Source organism: Anoplolepis gracilipes, chromosome 2 (genome assembly GCF_047496725.1).
Source record: "Anoplolepis gracilipes chromosome 2, ASM4749672v1, whole genome shotgun sequence".
Classification (NCBI taxonomy): domain Eukaryota; kingdom Metazoa; phylum Arthropoda; class Insecta; order Hymenoptera; family Formicidae; genus Anoplolepis; species Anoplolepis gracilipes.
Genome location: NC_132971.1, coordinates 11,012,104 through 11,029,646, shown reverse-complemented (window position 1 = coordinate 11,029,646; position 17,543 = coordinate 11,012,104). Strand labels below are relative to the sequence as shown.

Sequence of the window (17,543 nt, the reverse complement as noted above, 5' to 3'; positions counted from 1 at the left end):
TATTCAGAATAGATACAAATTCAGTATTTTATTTCCAATTTGCGTTATAATTTAATGACGATCAGTAATAAAAATACTTATTCTCTAAAATGTGGTTAATTTTCATTGAATCTTTTAATTTATGAAGTTAATGAGACTGGCTGTGTTGGAGTTAGCTCTCGTTTGTGTAAACTTTTTATGAAAGTATATGTTTAAATACGGTAATTTATGATATGGATAACTGGTCCCGGGTGATTCCAGCGGTTTTTCAATGTTTTGTCAGTTGGCTGGATATATAAATATCCATTTATTCTTGCACGCCGGAAAATATCATTGCTGTACAATTCCATCCACCATTCAACCTATGCAACCTATAACTTTCCTTTGCCCAGTATCCTCCAGATCTGAAAAGCATAATTTTTTTTAGCTGGTTAAAACAACTTTAAATATAACAAAAAATACATCCGAAACAATTAATAATAGCACCCTATATGCAGTTTGATGCTTCCATGATTTAGAAAAAGAAGTATTGTCCATAATGAAGAGGTGAATAAAAATTGATATCAAATAAGCAATCGCTATAATACATTGCTGCAAAATGAGATAGATTGCTGCGATATAAGCCGATAAAATTTTAGAGCTGAATAAAGATATAATACACTTGTTATCTTTATGTTCTTATTTGTTTGAAATGAGTATAATGTTACAGAGACAGAAATATAGATTTTTGCAAAGAAGAATGAGAGAAATATAATTTATGTAATTTATAAAAGTTTAACCTTATATTTCAGTAACTCGATTTTTAATATCATTAGTCGAGTTAGACTTACAAGTTAGTTTAGATGATTACTCGAATGAAGTTTTAATTGTGGTTAGAATGTGGGTGAGTTCAAGTTAGGGCTGCCCGGTGTTGACGAGGGCGTTGATGGGGTACCTGGTGGCGATGCCTCCAATGGGCAAACCAGATTGCCGAAATCCATCTCGTTTTTACTCTTTTTACGTTTCAACGTGAATTGAGATTTCTTTGGTACCTGATTCAAATTAAACTACGCATTAAACTATAATATTTTTAAAAAGTAACATTAACACTATTGTAATAAAATAAATTGTATTAAAAATAATCATAAGAAATATCAGATTATTATATATAAGATTATTTTCTCTAGTATAACGAGTATAATGTTAAAGTAGAATTTTAAAACGCACACCTTTAATCTGGCGGTAAGCGTCAGTGGAACAAATCCAAGTGTGTTTTCTATCTCTCTTTTCTGCTGGACCACTTCTCTGCCAAGTATCTGATTAAAGTGCGTTGTCAAGTGCCTGCGAAGTAAAGTCTTCGCCGGCGGAATGCTGAGCAATGTCGCGAGCAACTCGGAGGTGAATCGACCTTCGTGGATCATCAGACCTCCGTGTACGCCGGAGCCGCGCATGTTTGGTGCGTACTCCGCGAGATCCACGACCCGGAGCCATTCCATCACTCGATGATTCGTCCAGAGAGTCATGTTGCTACCGTCGGCGCCGTTCCCATTCGCGGATCTTCTCTCCAAGTTGTCAAACTCAAAATTCAAGTCTCGCAAAACCTGCAATTTACAAGTCTCATTTTGCATACCGATATTTCAAATATATACATTATATTAAAACGTCTGAATAATTAAAGTATGATATAACACACGCGGGTGGGGTACCTGAATTCCGCGTCTTAAACTGGCGGCATGCAATTGTGCAGTCACTCCGAGATTCAGTAGATCCTCTGTGGTCAATCTATGTAAAACTCTACCGTCAACTTTTGCGTTGTGGAAGGCTTCCTTGTGTTGAGGCAGACCAATGTCATCCAGCCACCGTAACACGGCCGCGTTGTCCATCTAAGAGATATCAAAGAGGATCGTTTTAGCCTAGGATTTTTTTTCCAATGACATGCATCAAATCGAAGTAAAGCGCTTTAAGACGCAACCTTGTGAGAACCGAGAAATCCGGCGCCGTTGCTTCGCTCCGATTCGATAGCGTAAAGGAGCTTTTTCCTGTGAAGGCTGTTCTTCAAGTCCAATTCTTTCTCCAGTTGAACCTGCGTGGCGTCGAGCAACTTTGGTCCAGTAGCACCCCATCGTCTCAGTTCGGCGGCGTAGCATTCCAAACCGAGACGAGCCAACCAATCGCCAATTTCCTCCATAGTAAGTTCCGCGAGCGGTTTCGGCGGCGGCGGTTCCGTGTTTGCCTCGCAGATCACGATCTTTGCTTCCTCCGCTGCAATGATAATATCTGTTTATAATCGCTCTTCAATGTTACTTAGTAACAACGTTACACGTATATCTCATGTATATTTCATGTAATGATATTTATATTAATCCTTCGCGGTCCTGTTTATTTTAACTGCATATATGTAATTCTCTAAATAAGTAGCATATAATTATTATTATAATTTAACAAGCTGTATCTTTGCATCATCAAATTTTCTCGATAGTACAAAATGGATCAAAAATAATAATAATAAAATAAAAATGAGAAAATAGCATACGCTTGCATACACTTATGAAAATTAATTCGGACCGAGAAGAAATTTAAATGATATATGCATTAAATAATGATAACGAAGTCGAATGCATGCACGCATTATTAGCCGTGAATGCTTTGCAAGCGAGTTACCTCTCATGCTGTTACTACCGATTAATATTGCGCGACGATTATGGATTCGTTGAAAAAAAAAATCTAAACGTGTGACACCGCATGCTTAGATAAAGATCGATCGAAACCTAGAATAGGGGCGGACAGGCATCTCGCCGCGACTCCCCTAACAGCCAAGGGTACCGTCGTATGCGCTCCTGAGACTAAATTTGGAACCTTACCAAATGCAACACCTTTCTTGGATGTCGGTGGCCTAGGAAGACTACTATATTGACCCGTATGTCTGCTGAATCTTTCGCCCTGTAAACATCAAATTATTGTATTTATTCAGTTATATTTAGTATTTTGATTATTTATCGTAGTATATTCCATAATATAAAATTTAAATTTTAAATTATATATATTAATTATATTTATATATATTTAAATGTATATATTAATTACATATAGTTTAGAATTTCTTAATTTTAAAATGTATATATTAATGATTTAAATATATATATACTAACATTCGATAAAGGACTTGTGCTACGCAGCGCCAGATTCTCGTGCTCCAAACTAGCTTGTCTGAGTTTCATTTCGGACAAGGAGGTGAGAAGCTCTAGCTTCTGCGTCTCTAAAGCGCTTCTCGATAAAACTTCCTGTAAGATACATAAACTCTCGTTTATTTTAAGCTCTATATCGACGATACGTGATCGTAAAATCATATCCTACCTTCTGCAATGCCTCTTCCATCTGTCTCAAGCTGTCTTTCTTCTCCTGAAGTATACTTTCCAGCTCTTGGATTTTACTTGATTGCGCGTCGACTTGCTCGGATAAAACTGACACTTCCATATGAAGTGCTCCACGTTCGCTTTCCAGTTTTCTCAGTCGTTCCTGAAAAACAAATTAAACGAAACGATCGTTAATAATATGTTGTGTTGAAAAATTTGAAATAATATAACGCAATATATTATTTTAGAAAAAGAAAATTGGGAAATAATTCATACATGGCACACGCATACACACACACATAATGTATAAATGAAAGTTTTATTGAGAGCTCTTTTTTTTATATACATCAGTATACCTCGGTTTTACTATGGTAATTGTTCATGCAAACATCGCTCCCACAGTGAAACTGCTGTAGCGAGCAATAGTGACGCGGCCTCTCTCTTTCGTGGCAGATCAGATCGCTGTGAGACATGGCTCTCTGATCGCGGTCCACTCTACTGCGTAATCTGCGTCGTCTTCTCCCCAGAGAATTCGAGTCTACCGGCAAGGATGTCGTGCTGTTTGTCCTACTACCTGCGTACATCCCACGTTCTTTTGCGCACATTGGATTTTGCTGCAGATGACAGACGTGCGGATATTGACCGACGTGTTCCTTAACGGTGTGATGCGTCAACTCGCTGGATACGCTGTCAGGTAGCAAAAGGAGATCGGAGAGTGTTTTCTCGACTTCTCTTGGGTATTAAATAAAAATATAAAGAGTTAGGATATGCTAGAAAAAATAGCGACCTTGTACAGGGCGTCGGGCAGAGAGACGAGAAACTTCCCAGATGACTGGCGGACGACGCCGGGCAGATATTAGGCATTCCGCTGGATACTGCACAGATATTAGGCATACTCCCTTGAAGCGCTAGCATCTTAGCATAGCCGAGTAAGCAAGCCTACAATGATATCATCAGTACCTCACGGCGGAAGAGATATCTCTTACTTATTTTTCAGTATAATAATTTTTTTCTTATTAATTAATAAATATATATATATATATATATATATATAAATATAATCTATAAATATGTATATACGTCTTCCTGTTTGATCTCTCTCGATTCTACCTGACATAAGCACTCTTGTGAACGGTAGGTCGCCTGACACGCGATTGTCGATCTCGCGATCCTCTGTGGATAATCCTCGATGAACTCGTCACCCGCGTCAGAGTCGGACGATGTGCCCGACGAGTCGTAACCCTCTGAGGGCGTCCATCTGCTGCTCCAGAGCTTTATAGTCGACGCCGCGTCCGACGAGTCCGATTGCGAACCTGAATTTAGATATTACGGATTAAAGCTTTTTTTAATCCGCGTGTCTAGAGGCTTCGAGAGATTCCTCTCGTCCAGTACCGCCCGCGGGCAATGGTGAATCTATTTTTCGCGCGCGCGCGTGTGCGGCAGTCGTGAGTCGTGACTTTGCGTATTTATTCAAAAATTCAGAAAGAAGAAGAGACACGATCGATCCCGCGTACCGCTATATGCTCGTATTTACGAAGTCAATGAACGTTTTGAGTCTTCAACGGTCAACCGCGCGCGCGGTCCGCGGTTAAGGCAATCTATTTCTAGCACGCTCCGTCAAAAGCGTGACTTCGGTGCCAGCCAGCCAGCCAGCCAGCCAGCCGATTTTAGTGCCTGAATGTGAGTCTCGAGATCGCCTCGACTGTCGGACGTCTGCCAAGAGTTTTATCATATTTTTTAACTGAAAGACATATCGAAAATGTCGTGGTCTCACTCTCACGAAAATCGCATAATTATACGAGTCTACTTTTCAAACGCGATTAAAAAAAAATTTTGATCTGGGTAATGTGTTGATCGGAAGATAAAATCTGTGTCTTGTGTGTGATATCGTCGCAATAATTTTACAATTTCAGATATATACTAGGGCTAATATATGTACAAATGATAGAGGTGAGAAAAGAGATTGAAGAAAGACCTTTCGCTTGTCCTTTATCTTCTTCTTCCATTATCGGAGCGAGATTTTTTCGTTCCGCAACGATAACGTCGTTCCATGATGCATTCTCCATGATGAATTTATTTGCGTTTTACTCTCCGAAAACACCGTGTTTTTATCTTCTAATTAAGCTCAATACGATACACATTATGATCTGCTTTAGTAACAGATTTATTCATAATTCACGTAGGAAATGTCGTGAGGATACTTTTCTCGACAAAAAAAGTCACGTGTCTATCGCTTACTTTTCAATAAACACTTGGTGCAATGTCAACAAATGTAGTTGCAGAGTGCACTGGACTCCAATAATGACGTTCGTACACAATAGAACGTTATCTCGATTAGATGCACTCTCGCGTTACCAACCGCGGCATCGTCTCAGCCGAAACTAAAATTAACGTCATGAAATCCTTCAAGAGGAGCGGGAGCTAAAGGTACGTAAACGAAAAAGAGAGAGAGCGAGAGGGAAGTGCGACAACAATTTATAAATAGATCAGTGTCCTCTCTTGTTGTTACTTACGTAGATCGTGGCCATTAGACGGCTCTTTACAATCCATAAACTTGAAAAGAGTAAATGACAAGCTTTAAACAAGTTACACAATCAGTATAATAATATAACAGGTAATATATGTTACCATTATCTTGACAATTATTTTACTGATATGAATCTAAAACAAATATTACTGATGTATATTTAACAATTTAATTATGTCCAATAAACACGAATAATTATTATAAATTTTATATTATACTTACCTCGTAATGCGTAACTTTTCATCATATATCACAAGCATTTCTCGAAAGGCAAATATCACTTCACAAGAAGTGACATTAATCAAAATCAAATCGTGGACTTTTAGCCGAATTGCCTGCTGGGCGGTCTAACTCTGTAATTACGGTCTAACAAAGTCAAATGTTCGGATGTGAACGTACATGACACGTGCGTACGTGTAGGCCCGGATGTGAAGTCGTAGCCCCGGATGCACGCGACGAACGCACGTGTTCCACGCGCTTCGAAACGCACGTCCGAAACCGGAACGTCGTTTACGCATTTGAAACATTCGAATCATCTTTTGCTGACATACGAAATAAAATCGGTGCGGGAACAGAGCGTAGTATTATCTTTCCGCCGGTCCGCTTACCGGTTGCATCCATTGCAATAGGATGTCCTCGGTGGCGATATCGGGCGGTGGGGGCGGCGTCGGTGCACTCTTTATAGCGGTCACGAGATTTCTCGCTGCCTCTTTCACCGAGTTCTTCCATTCCGAGCTTCCGCTCTCGGCTGAACTTTCAGCGCAAGCACCTGTAAATATATTTAACAATATAGCAAGCAATCGCAATAAATGTTGATTAAAGTTCACAGCACGAGAATGAAATGAAATGTGATCTTTAATATTCTATAATTGAATCTATTTTAGATATAATAATTATATGTGTGTGTGAAATAAATCCTTAAATTAATTTATTATAATTTATTTTATTCTTGGAGAAACTAATTATTTCTAGATTTTTTAACGACAGAATATAAAACAAAATTGTCGTATCTAGAGATGTAAATAGAAAAAGACTAAATTGTTTTTTTCTAAATATAAAATAAAATATAGTTTTACATGTATGTGAGTTTAACATTTTTACTATCATTACAGAATATCAAAGTCTCTTACAATTGGCTTCCTCCATTCATTTGTATAATAATTTATGATTGTAAACATTTTATAAAAATTCTCTTTTGTTTTTTATTATACTTTTTTAGAAACAATTTTAATGGGATTTTTTTGATTAAAATAATACCAAACACAATTCGGATAATTTTCAATTAAATGGATAATAACAATTGTTATTATGCATCTAAAAATTATTATTAAAATCATATCTCATATTTAATGTAATTCGTCACAAAAATCTCATTAAAATTATTTTTCGTTAAAAGCTAAATTAAAAACATAAGAACTTTAGTTTATTATATTAACAAAAATATATAATAAAGAAAAATAAAATTATATTTTAAAAAAATAATAATAAAAAAAAAATTTGTTTTTTTTTCAATAAAAATAAAATAATAAATAAATAAAATAATAAATAAAGATAATTTTTCAATATTTTTTTCTCTTAAAAAAATGACTTGTTTACATCTCTACCGGTATCTCTCTTCTTGTTTAGAAAACCCTCTTGTTCGCGCAAATATCCATATGTATATATTTATAAATAACATAATATAAATAATATAAATAATATATCTATAAATCTCGATCGTACCGGAAATAATGTCATCCATCTGGAGCAGCGCGGCCTCCAGCATCTTGCTCGCCTCGTTCGAGCTCTTCGCCAGGAAGGTTGACTCTCCCGCCTGCGCTGTCGTGCCGTTCCTCTCCTCACCTTTGCCCATCACCATTTAACGCTGCAAGAAGAAGAGATCTTTCTTACGTGTTTGTCAAACATTCTTCCGACATCCACTCCATGTAAAAATTCGTTTCGCAAGCTTTGAAAATCCAGACGCAATACTAATCGCAACGAGACGAAACGCCTCAGCCGCGCTGATTCATACGATTTTCCAGACGACGTAGCTGCACTGTCGTGGGGAAGAACGCACTTGCGAGAACGATAATTGCGTCGATGAGTTAGGAGCGTGTCATTAAACAGACAAGGAAATATGCGGACGAAAGAGATTTTAAGTTACGAGCGGCTCTTAATTTTATTTCAAGTTAAACGACAATCTATATATATATATATAAGATTGAGAAAATTATTATTTTTTGTAAATTAAGTTTAAAGTTAATAGCCCATAAATTAACCAATTGTTTACGTTAAAAGTTAAAACAAAAGCTAACTCACAGTTAAAAGTTAAGTTAAAATTAAATTAACTTATTAAAGTTGAAAGTTAATTATGCAAAACTATGTGTTTTTTACATAATCAATCTTTTAATTGTATATTTTAAATTTAGATATAATAAAAAGATAGTGTTTTATAAGAGAGAAAATGTATTTTTCTTTATTTTTTCTTACATATTAAAATAATAAAAATTCTTTAACAGCGAATCGACACATCTGACAAATGAAATATTAGCTTAACACATATTTATTTTACGCATTGCAACCATTTTCACACGGCTTTAATATTATAATTGATAAATTATTTTAACTGAAATAAAAAAATCAGTGTTAATTCATATAAAAATAATTAGTTTAAGTTAAAAGTTAACACGCGTTTAAAAGTAATAAAATTAAAAACTTTTTAATTGTTTAACGTAACTTTTAATTTTTTTAATTAGTTATGTATTTTAACTAGTACATATATGTATATGTGTATGTGTGTGTGTGTGTGTGTGTGTGTAAAGTGCAATTATATTTTATCGAAATATAAAAATAGGAATTACTTTTGACAAAAAAAAGAGATAAACGATAATAAAATTAAGTTTACGAGGAAAAATACATTTGCGACATATTATGTAATAAAAAATCATACGAGATACGGTACAACTTATTATACTTATATATAGTTATTGGTATACTTATATATAGTTATTGTTATATAACTAATTATATAATTTGTGCTAACAATAACAGAAAGAGTGTTAATTGTATGAAATATAATGATTAATTATAATTTAATTAAATTTAATAAAAAATGGTAAAAAAAGATAATTAAGCTCTTTACTCAATCATAAACTTCATATAAATTCTGAAACTATAATCTTTAAATAATACGGAATCGATTTTAAAATAACACTTCTGTCGTAAATACCTGTACTAACAGGAATCTTGCATTTTTTAAAAATTAAATTCGACCGCCTTTGAAACTCAATTATAGAATATCGATTTTTTTAAATAAAAAAAGTGCAAAAACCCGAGAACAGAAATATACTGCTTACATTATAGCGACAAATTTACAAGATTGATCCCAGAAACACTTTACATATGCAAAGCGATATTTTTATCAGATAAGAGGCACATGATGAATTTGCGTTGCGACGATCGATCGCGGAAAAAAACATTAACAAGTAAGAGAAAAAGAGACAGAGAAAGAGGAAGTGAGACGTAAGTATACAGAGGAGGAGAGAGACAAAACGTCACGAGATAAACGCTTGTCCCCGATTGCGATCTTACCGTGTCGTTTCATGATAACGATGATAAGAAAACCGAAGAACCGGATTACTATTAATAAAGTAATAAATGATTGCGTGCGAAAATAACGTGCGAGCGACGATCAACAGGTACTCAAGAGCAACGCCCAAACACTTTGCCACCATAACATGTACTCCGTCTCTCTGTCCCTTCTCCAACCTCTTTTCTCTCTCTCTCTCTCTTTCTAGCATTCTTTCTCTCTTTTCATCTCCGTTTCGTTGGCCTTTCCGCGCGGGCGAAACTGCACTAAATGCAAGTAAAGAATTGTGTTTCACTAAACATCTTCTTTCTGTGCACACTTATTTTTATAGAGATAAATGTTTGTATATAAATTTATATATTATTTTTTATACAATGTTTTTAAATTTTATATAAAGAGAACACAAATTATAATCTTTGTGTCAAACTTTATTTATTTAAAATCCACATACACATATATAATTTTTTTTTATTTACTTATAGTAATGTTTTTTAAAAAATTAAAAAATAGCGAAAAAAAAGAGTGAATGATAGTCTCTATAAATTAGAATTTTTCTGATAAATATTGTGTGACAGTGCACTGATTATTATTGTTGCACTACTACCTATACACGATATTTTCGATTTACAGAAGTATAAAATGCGAGAACTGTCATTTTCTCATCGACGCAAGTAGAATAATTTTTATAGGGAAAAGATATCCCAACAATAATAAATTAGTGCTAAATAGTAAAAATATGCAGCGTAATGAAATTGATGTAGATACCTGTTTATGCCAATCTGTCAACTTGCGAATGCTACTCGTACATTCGATAAACATCGATAAATGCACAGGAAATCCGAGGGGGAGTATCAATTCGTATCAGTTACAACAATGTTTCTTCGCATCTTGTACGCAACATAACAGTATCGCGTGCGAAACGTGCGTCAACAAACAACACGATGACGTGCACAGCGAAAGGGACTCGAAATGAGGTTAGTTTGCGGAATCGACGTAAAATTCGCGCGTTATCGTGATACGAGAAAGATTGGGCGAACTACGCTACTAACGTTCGATCGCGCACATTTTCAAAAAGAAGATTCACGCGAATCAGGATCAGGGATAGGATTATCACGAATCAAAGATGATCACCGTCGCGGCTCTCCGTGTAAACACGCCACAGCCGGATGACGTTTGACAAGTCGTCACGTGCTACCAACCACGAGTCGACCCAAGTTACGCTCCAGCGCACGTGCGCGAAGAGCTTCCACCCGAACGAAGTTGCATCCTTCACTCGCCCAGCTGTTTACCTGCGTCTAGGATACGCGTCGACGGCGTCGGCGCAGATCATCCGCATCGCATCGTCGTCGCTCGTCGTAGCAGTAGCAGCAGCAACGACCGAGGGGTTGGCAGCAGTGCCGATCACGAACGAGAGAAGTACTGTACCGCACTGTACTGTACAGAACAGATACCGGACTCGCGCGCGCTTCCGTTACATTTTATACTTGGGTGCCGTCGCGGGAACGGCGGGGGGGGGGAGGGGCGGGAGGAAGAAAATAAAAAGTACATACGCGGTATCGGTATCGGGGAGAGATGCGCGGTGATGCGTCGCGGTGGTTACGGCGATCGTGAGTGCGGCGGGTGGACGAGTGCAAGTGCGCGCGCGCGCGAGAGGACGAGCGAGATTCCGTCGTGGCGCCGGACAAGGTGCACCCGTGGTGGACCTCCTCGTGGAATGTGAGTAAGTGGTCCACTCCACGATTCCACGCGAGAGAAAGAGAGAGAGAGAGAGAGAGAGAGAGAGGTGTCCCGTTCATCCCGCCCTTCCTTCCTCCCTATCTCTCTATCCGTCTCTCTCCTCCCTCTCCCCTTCTTTTCGTTCCTCCCGTCACAAATTCCTCCCCCTCACCCCCGTCGCCGTCGCGTGCGCGACCGCCAGAGACTTTCCGCGGAAAAGCCGCGAAAACTACGTCACGAGTGACGGATTCGGTCGAAACTGGGACAAAGTGCAGTGCACTCTGGCATTGCGCTTTACCACCAGGTGTTTCTATGCCGTAATCTTCCCAGGATTGGGTAATACTCGTACCGTTGCACCTTGCTCACTCGAATACCTCGGAGTTACATTCTCTCCGTCTCTCTCTCCGTCTGTCGCGCGCGTATCGCGAATCGCTTCAACTGACAGCGCACCTGACAGAGAGACACGGGTATCGCCGACGGAGAGAGAGCTGACAGGTAAAGGAGGCATCGAACGCGCAAAAGGCCCGTACGTGATTAAGTACGTGAGACACTCCTGCGACGCGCGACGAAAACAATTTTGCTTTTTTTTTCTTTTTACACGACGTGCAAAAAATCACGCGTTTTCCGAGAGAAAAATTGCGGACGAAGGCCTTTTCGCGAAAGGCGCTGCGAGATTGTACGACGACGACGACGTGTTCACGAGCATGGTGACGACAATTAAATGACAATTAAATGACGATAAACGAGATGACGTTATGTAGGGCACGACGATGTCGAGTGCTCGAGCGACGTGCGCTCTTCGACTTCCTCGACAAGTCTCCTCCTCCTCCTCCTCCTCCTGCCGTTCGCTCGATTTTGTGAAATATGGAACGCGATCGATCCTTACGCGTAGTTCTTTTGATATATAAATCTGTTGAAACGTTTTCGAACGAGATAGCGAGAGACGTTTAAATAAGGCTAGGATTTTATGACAGATCATTTAAATAGGTCATGGTTGTTTGAACGGGCGAACAGTGCCTTTGAGTGAATTCTTCGACATTTAGAAGCGTCTAGAAATGTGACGTGAATTTTATGTTAAGTGTACTACTTGTAAATAAATAATCGACTAATCTGTGCTTGTCATCCTAGGTTAGATGACGGACTCAGGATAGTCCTTCCGCTTGATAACATGTCAGATGGAGTTGATGGTGGTGGTGGGGAAAACGAGGTAGACTCTCATTCCTCTTCGCACGCTGAGGCTGGTGACTCTTCTAATCACAGAGAGGAAGAGACATTAGATCCAGATAACGAGGCAGCTCTAAATACCAATTATGATAGTAGCGACGGAGCTGTCCCTGCATTTAGGTGAGATTCAAATTGTGATTTTGCACCCAGCCACAATGTTGATAGCAACAGTTACAATGGAATACCTAAAACATAATTTTTTACCAGTGAAAGTATCTTAGAATTCTAGAAAGTATACCCTTTATTTCACAGATGTGATAGGTGCGATAATTATGAAACTATAAACAAGACAGCTTTCTCCGCTCATCAAGATCAATGTCTGGCAAGTGGCGAAGCAGGAGAGAGTGCTGAGGGCATAGAAGGAGCAGAGAATGACGGAGATGGGGAAGAGGGCCATTCAGGGATGAGGTCTCACAGAAAAATGTTTGAATGTGATGTGTGTAATATGAAATTTTCAAATGGAGCTAACATGAGACGACACAAAGTGAGTATAAAAAAATTACACGACATAACATCTCTATTGTGTAATTAATTAATGTTACACATTAAATAATTGATTGATGATGACAGTGAGAATTTGACAGGTACAAATACACAAATATAACAGCTGTTTGAAATAAAAATAGATATATAATTCTTTTAAATAAAATATAATCTCACTTTTTATATATAAACGACGATTCTTTGTGTATTTTATCAATGAACATTTGACCTATTTCATCATTTATCTCTTTCAGATGAGGCATACAGGCGTAAAACCATATGAATGTCGAGTATGTCAGAAGAGATTCTTTCGGAAAGACCATCTTGCGGAACACTTTACGACACATTCGAAGACTTTGCCATACCATTGTCCAATATGTAACCGTGGTTTTCAGAGACAGATCGCGATGCGTGCTCACTTTCAAAACGAGCACGTCGGTCAGCACGATATGGTCAAATCGTGTCCTCTCTGCAACTATCGTGCAGCAACTATGAAATGCCTTAGGTTGCACTTCTTTAATAGGTGAGTCATACGAATTGTTTGAAGAAAAAGAACATTGGTCTTCTCATTTTCTTCATTTTATATAAACCCTTTAATTATTCGCAGACATGGAATAGATTTAGATAATCCAGGACCAAATAGCTCTACATCCATAATGAATAGTTGCACATCCGGAGAAGCGATGCCTTCGGCACCCTTATCCGACAGTGGAGACAGCACTGGCAATCGTTCGACCGACAACGCTACACCTCCTATGCATTTCCTCACGCCTCACGTAGAAATATCCATTCCTTACCCCGAACAGGCTGCCAACCAGCGAAATCCGAGTCCTGCCCCATTGAACGGAGATAGTCCTAATAGCCCGCAGAGCGCCGACAGCAATAGCAATGCGCCGAGCAGTAGTCATCATCAATTAGCTATCAATAGCAGCACCATTCATAGGTAAACATTTAAAGGATATTAATTTATTAATTTTTATCAGTGTGCGCGTTAAACGTTTTTGAAAATTATTCATCAGAGGCTTTACATTTGCGCGTTGTGTCAGTTTGTAATCTCAATTATATTTTACCTGAGAGACATTTGTGTATGCTTAAAAATGAAAAATATCAACATTTAATTGCATTCTAACGCGAATTATTTGATCGCAAATTCTTGGTCTTTTCTTCAGAAATGTTGGCGGAGGCGACGAAGCGATTACACCGTCGATCTCTCTAATACCCATCAAGCAGGAACCAAACAGCAACGGTATGGACGATAGCGGGGCGACGTCGAGCAATCTGCCGTTGCCATCGTTGATCAAAGTGTCGCCGTTGAAATCGCTGCTGCGTGATGATCTACGTCGCAAGCTCTCCACTAGTTCTGCCAATAACAACAATAACAGCAATAACAACAGCGGCTGCGGCGGCGCCAATCCACATTCGAGGGGTGAACCGCCTACCTCGACCAGGCCGGATCCACGCACCAGCGGACTTCAGTGTACCCACTGTCGCATCACGTTTCCAGATCAGACGTTATACTTCCTTCACAAAGGTTGTCACAGCGAGAGTAATCCGTGGAAGTGCAATATTTGCGGGGAGCAGTGCTGCAATCTGTATCAATTCAACTCGCATTTACTGAGCAAGAGTCATCAGTAGCTGGGAGGAGAAGAGAGAAGAGAGAAAGAGAGATACCTGCGGCTAAAATTCGTCTATCCCCTTTTCGTTTCTTCTTCTTTCCTCCCACTTCTTCGTTGAACGAAAGAAAACGGCAGGAGAATCGGTACGTATGTTGTACGTACGTTCAGTGTTCATTAGTATGAAGGTGCAAATATTTTCTGCGATGTGTCTAGACATACTATTAACCAAAAAATACTTTTGAAAATTGCAAGAACGCGCTCGTCCCTTCTTTCGCCGAAGCATGACGGCCAGTCAATTGTAAATTATAAATTTTTAATTATTATATTTGAAAACTTGAGCAAGTATGTCTGCTCTCTCAGAAAATAATGTACAAAGCGCGACAAATTGTGCCTTTTCTTTAAAAGAGAGAGAAAATTTCAAGAAAGAAAAAAGAAATTGCCAACACATACTCGTCCATCATGCTGTTATATTGTACGAACTATCCGTCCATAGGGCTTTATTGAGATATTCCGAGCTCTATCATTAGTCTTAAATTAGTTAAATAAGTATAGAAACGCGCGCGACGAAGCACGTCGCGGATTGCCCTGTCGATTGTGAGAAATAAAATTATATATATATACATATAAATATAGCTGTGCGCGCCGTACTTTGTCGCGAAAGAAATTACACTAAAAATTCGGATAAATAGATTATCTAGTTGCTCTATGCGGTTTGAATGCTCGAGACGAACGCGACGACGCAGATATTTAGTGAGTACATTTTATAAATGAAAAAAATGCGTTTATTGTTGTCCCAAGGCCAAGTCCTTAAAAGACAAAAAAAAGCATAAAGCAACTGAAGTATAAAAATACAGGTACTTGAGAACTATACGGATCAAATTTATATAACAGAAGAGTCACACTGTACTAATAATCGAAACATTTATTTTTAAATGAATTTAGGATTTTCTTATGGACTTGGGAAGAGAGAGGCGATTTAAGAGTTGTCGAGACAAATTTGAAGAATTCGAAAGCGTTGCGTTAGTCAGAAGCGTGTCGACACCGAATACATCCCGTATCGATACACTTGGATACCGATCGATTACGATAGTACGTTGATTGCGACACAGTCGCTTCAAGGTATCGGATACAATTTTTTTTTCTTTTTTTTTTTTTAGATAGAAATGTGTCGTGTTTATTGCACTGGTAAAATCGGTGTAAAACTGAGAGATAAAAAATGTACAGGGCACAAACGAGCCAAGCTGTGGACACGCGTTATTAATTATTCAAATACGACAGGGAGCAAGTTCGAGAGATGTGACTTTTAGCGAAAAGTCGTACCGTACCAAACAGAGCAGGTATCTCGATATCCATCTGATTTTGGCTGAGGTCACTTCTCTCCGTTCTTTCGCCTTTGATTCGATAAATATTTTATATATAAATATTTGTACAGAAAAAAAGAAAGTATTAGAGAAAAGAAAGTACGAAGGGAAAAATCGAGATACAGCAAATATATATACATAGTATATATGTATGTATGCATATATACGCATAGAGTCACACAGCACAGACACACAGATATCTGTACACACGCGGATATTATATATAAATATAAACATATATATATATATATATATATATAAATATAAATATATATATATATAAATATAAACATATATATATATATATATATATATATATATATATAATTATATGCCGTCTCAAAGAGACGGAGAGATACATACACATACATACACTACGGACACTGCTGTAAATGGTTATAGTTATTTAAAATAACTATTCTGTATATCGCGTAATATTTAATACGATTATATAATTATTTATTAGAGTCTAATTAATTTATTATTGCTTTGCATTCCACATGAGGACCGAGACCACGGAACTATACGATTAAATAGGCGAATATCGTAATAGAGTTAACGGTGCTTTTCTAACAAGAACCGATTGCGTTAATATAATAATAATAATTTAACTGGCGAACTTTTATGAGTAAAAAAAAAAAAATAACGAAAGAGAGAAAGAGAGATCCATCGGACAGATCTCGCGTGTAAAAGTGGATATACACTGAATGATCAACACGAATGCAAAATTTTTTAACCATTTGTGGTTTACTCGTTTCTTTTTACTTTGTAATATTTGTTTTGGGCTATATTTTTATCCATATTGCATTAATTGTTTTTTGATGTATCGTCTCATGAGTGATATATCGAAACGCGAATCAAACGCTGACAAAATTCTGTTTGTAATTGTTATACATCTTACGAATTTTAATGATGAATATTCGTTGTTTGTTCATTTAGTTTATATCCATCTTCAAACGAATGCAACATACACGAATTATCTCTTCGATCGATATACGTATTAAGAGCTGTCGCGAAACTACCACTATTTTGTATGCAAAGTATGCACGTATATTCATTATTATTACTAGAACACGTTCGTCATCCGCACTTTCGATCCTTATTAAAGCATCATTGACGTACAAATCTTTTTAGATACCTTTACAAAAAAAAAAAAAAAATGCGCGCGCGTGCGTTCGTCGTACTCTCGCGCGGGTCCTCGGGAGCGGAGTCGTGAACAAAAAAGTGCCTGATTGAAAGTAACGTCTCATCGAGAAAGAAAATTGCGTGTATTTGTGTGGGAGGAGAGGGAAGAAAAAAAATGAAGGCATCTGATTGAAAAGGGAAGGGAAGAAGCGAGGCGAGAGATGCGATTCTCAAAGATGTACGGACCAGGAACGTGTGTGTTAACCCGTGTTCACCGTATGTGCTTACCGCTTTAGCGTATATAGCGACGCCTTTACACTGTGATCACGTTTACAAAGAAAAAAATAGTCTTAAAGCTAGAAGATAGACGTAAAGGTATATATCTTAGGGCAAGCGAGAGTACGACGAGAGAGAGAGAGAGAGAGAGAGAGAGAAAGAAAGAGAGAGAGAGAGAGAGAGAGAGACGCACGGCCTCGGGAAAGTATGTGGTAAGAGACAGGCGTTTAGACACCGCATCCTGACCCACCTCCTGCACCTTCCCTTCTCGACTATTCCGCCCCCTCCCCTCTCCCTCCACACTTATTTATACGACATACGAATAAAGATATATTT

General features: G+C 38.0%; 2 protein-coding genes across 14 annotated transcripts; one reads left to right on the top strand and one right to left on the bottom strand.

The window, feature by feature from the left end:
• Positions 1 to 2: 2 nt before the first annotated feature.
• Positions 3 to 10,850, bottom strand: Liprin-beta (liprin-beta 1). 8 transcript variants are annotated; one of them, XM_072887192.1, is made up of 12 exons: positions 5,825 to 5,964; positions 4,422 to 4,624; positions 4,099 to 4,250; positions 3,668 to 3,998; positions 3,313 to 3,474; positions 3,108 to 3,239; positions 2,727 to 2,898; positions 1,931 to 2,220; positions 1,665 to 1,841; positions 1,188 to 1,559; positions 810 to 1,010; positions 3 to 383 (listed from the first exon to the last, which is right to left on the bottom strand). In XM_072887192.1, the coding sequence occupies exons 1-11, from the start codon at positions 5,859 to 5,861 to the stop codon at positions 852 to 854; spliced, it is 2,187 nt and encodes a 728-aa protein (XP_072743293.1). In that variant the 5' UTR covers positions 5,862 to 5,964; the 3' UTR covers positions 3 to 383; positions 810 to 851. The 8 variants fall into 8 exon arrangements, with proteins under 8 accessions (XP_072743293.1, XP_072743292.1, XP_072743291.1 ...); XM_072887191.1 differs by having other exon boundaries at positions 914 to 1,010; positions 5,287 to 5,963; XM_072887190.1 differs by having other exon boundaries at positions 5,287 to 5,958.
• A 41-nt stretch (positions 10,851 to 10,891) lies between these two features.
• On the top strand, positions 10,892 to 17,343 carry LOC140663199 (uncharacterized). Of its 6 annotated transcripts, XR_012046237.1 has the most exons (7): positions 10,892 to 11,122; positions 12,251 to 12,466; positions 12,599 to 12,830; positions 13,084 to 13,352; positions 13,437 to 13,772; positions 13,999 to 14,588; positions 15,388 to 17,343. XR_012046237.1 is itself a non-coding variant. In XM_072887198.1 (6 exons), exons 1-6 carry the CDS (start codon positions 10,989 to 10,991, stop codon positions 14,462 to 14,464), a joined length of 1,653 nt encoding a protein of 550 aa, XP_072743299.1. In that variant the 5' UTR covers positions 10,892 to 10,988; the 3' UTR covers positions 14,465 to 17,343. The 6 variants fall into 6 exon arrangements, 5 of the variants coding, with proteins under 5 accessions (XP_072743299.1, XP_072743301.1, XP_072743303.1 ...); XM_072887198.1 differs by having other exon boundaries at positions 13,999 to 17,343; XM_072887200.1 differs by having other exon boundaries at positions 10,996 to 11,126; positions 13,999 to 17,343.
• Positions 17,344 to 17,543: the final 200 nt, after the last annotated feature.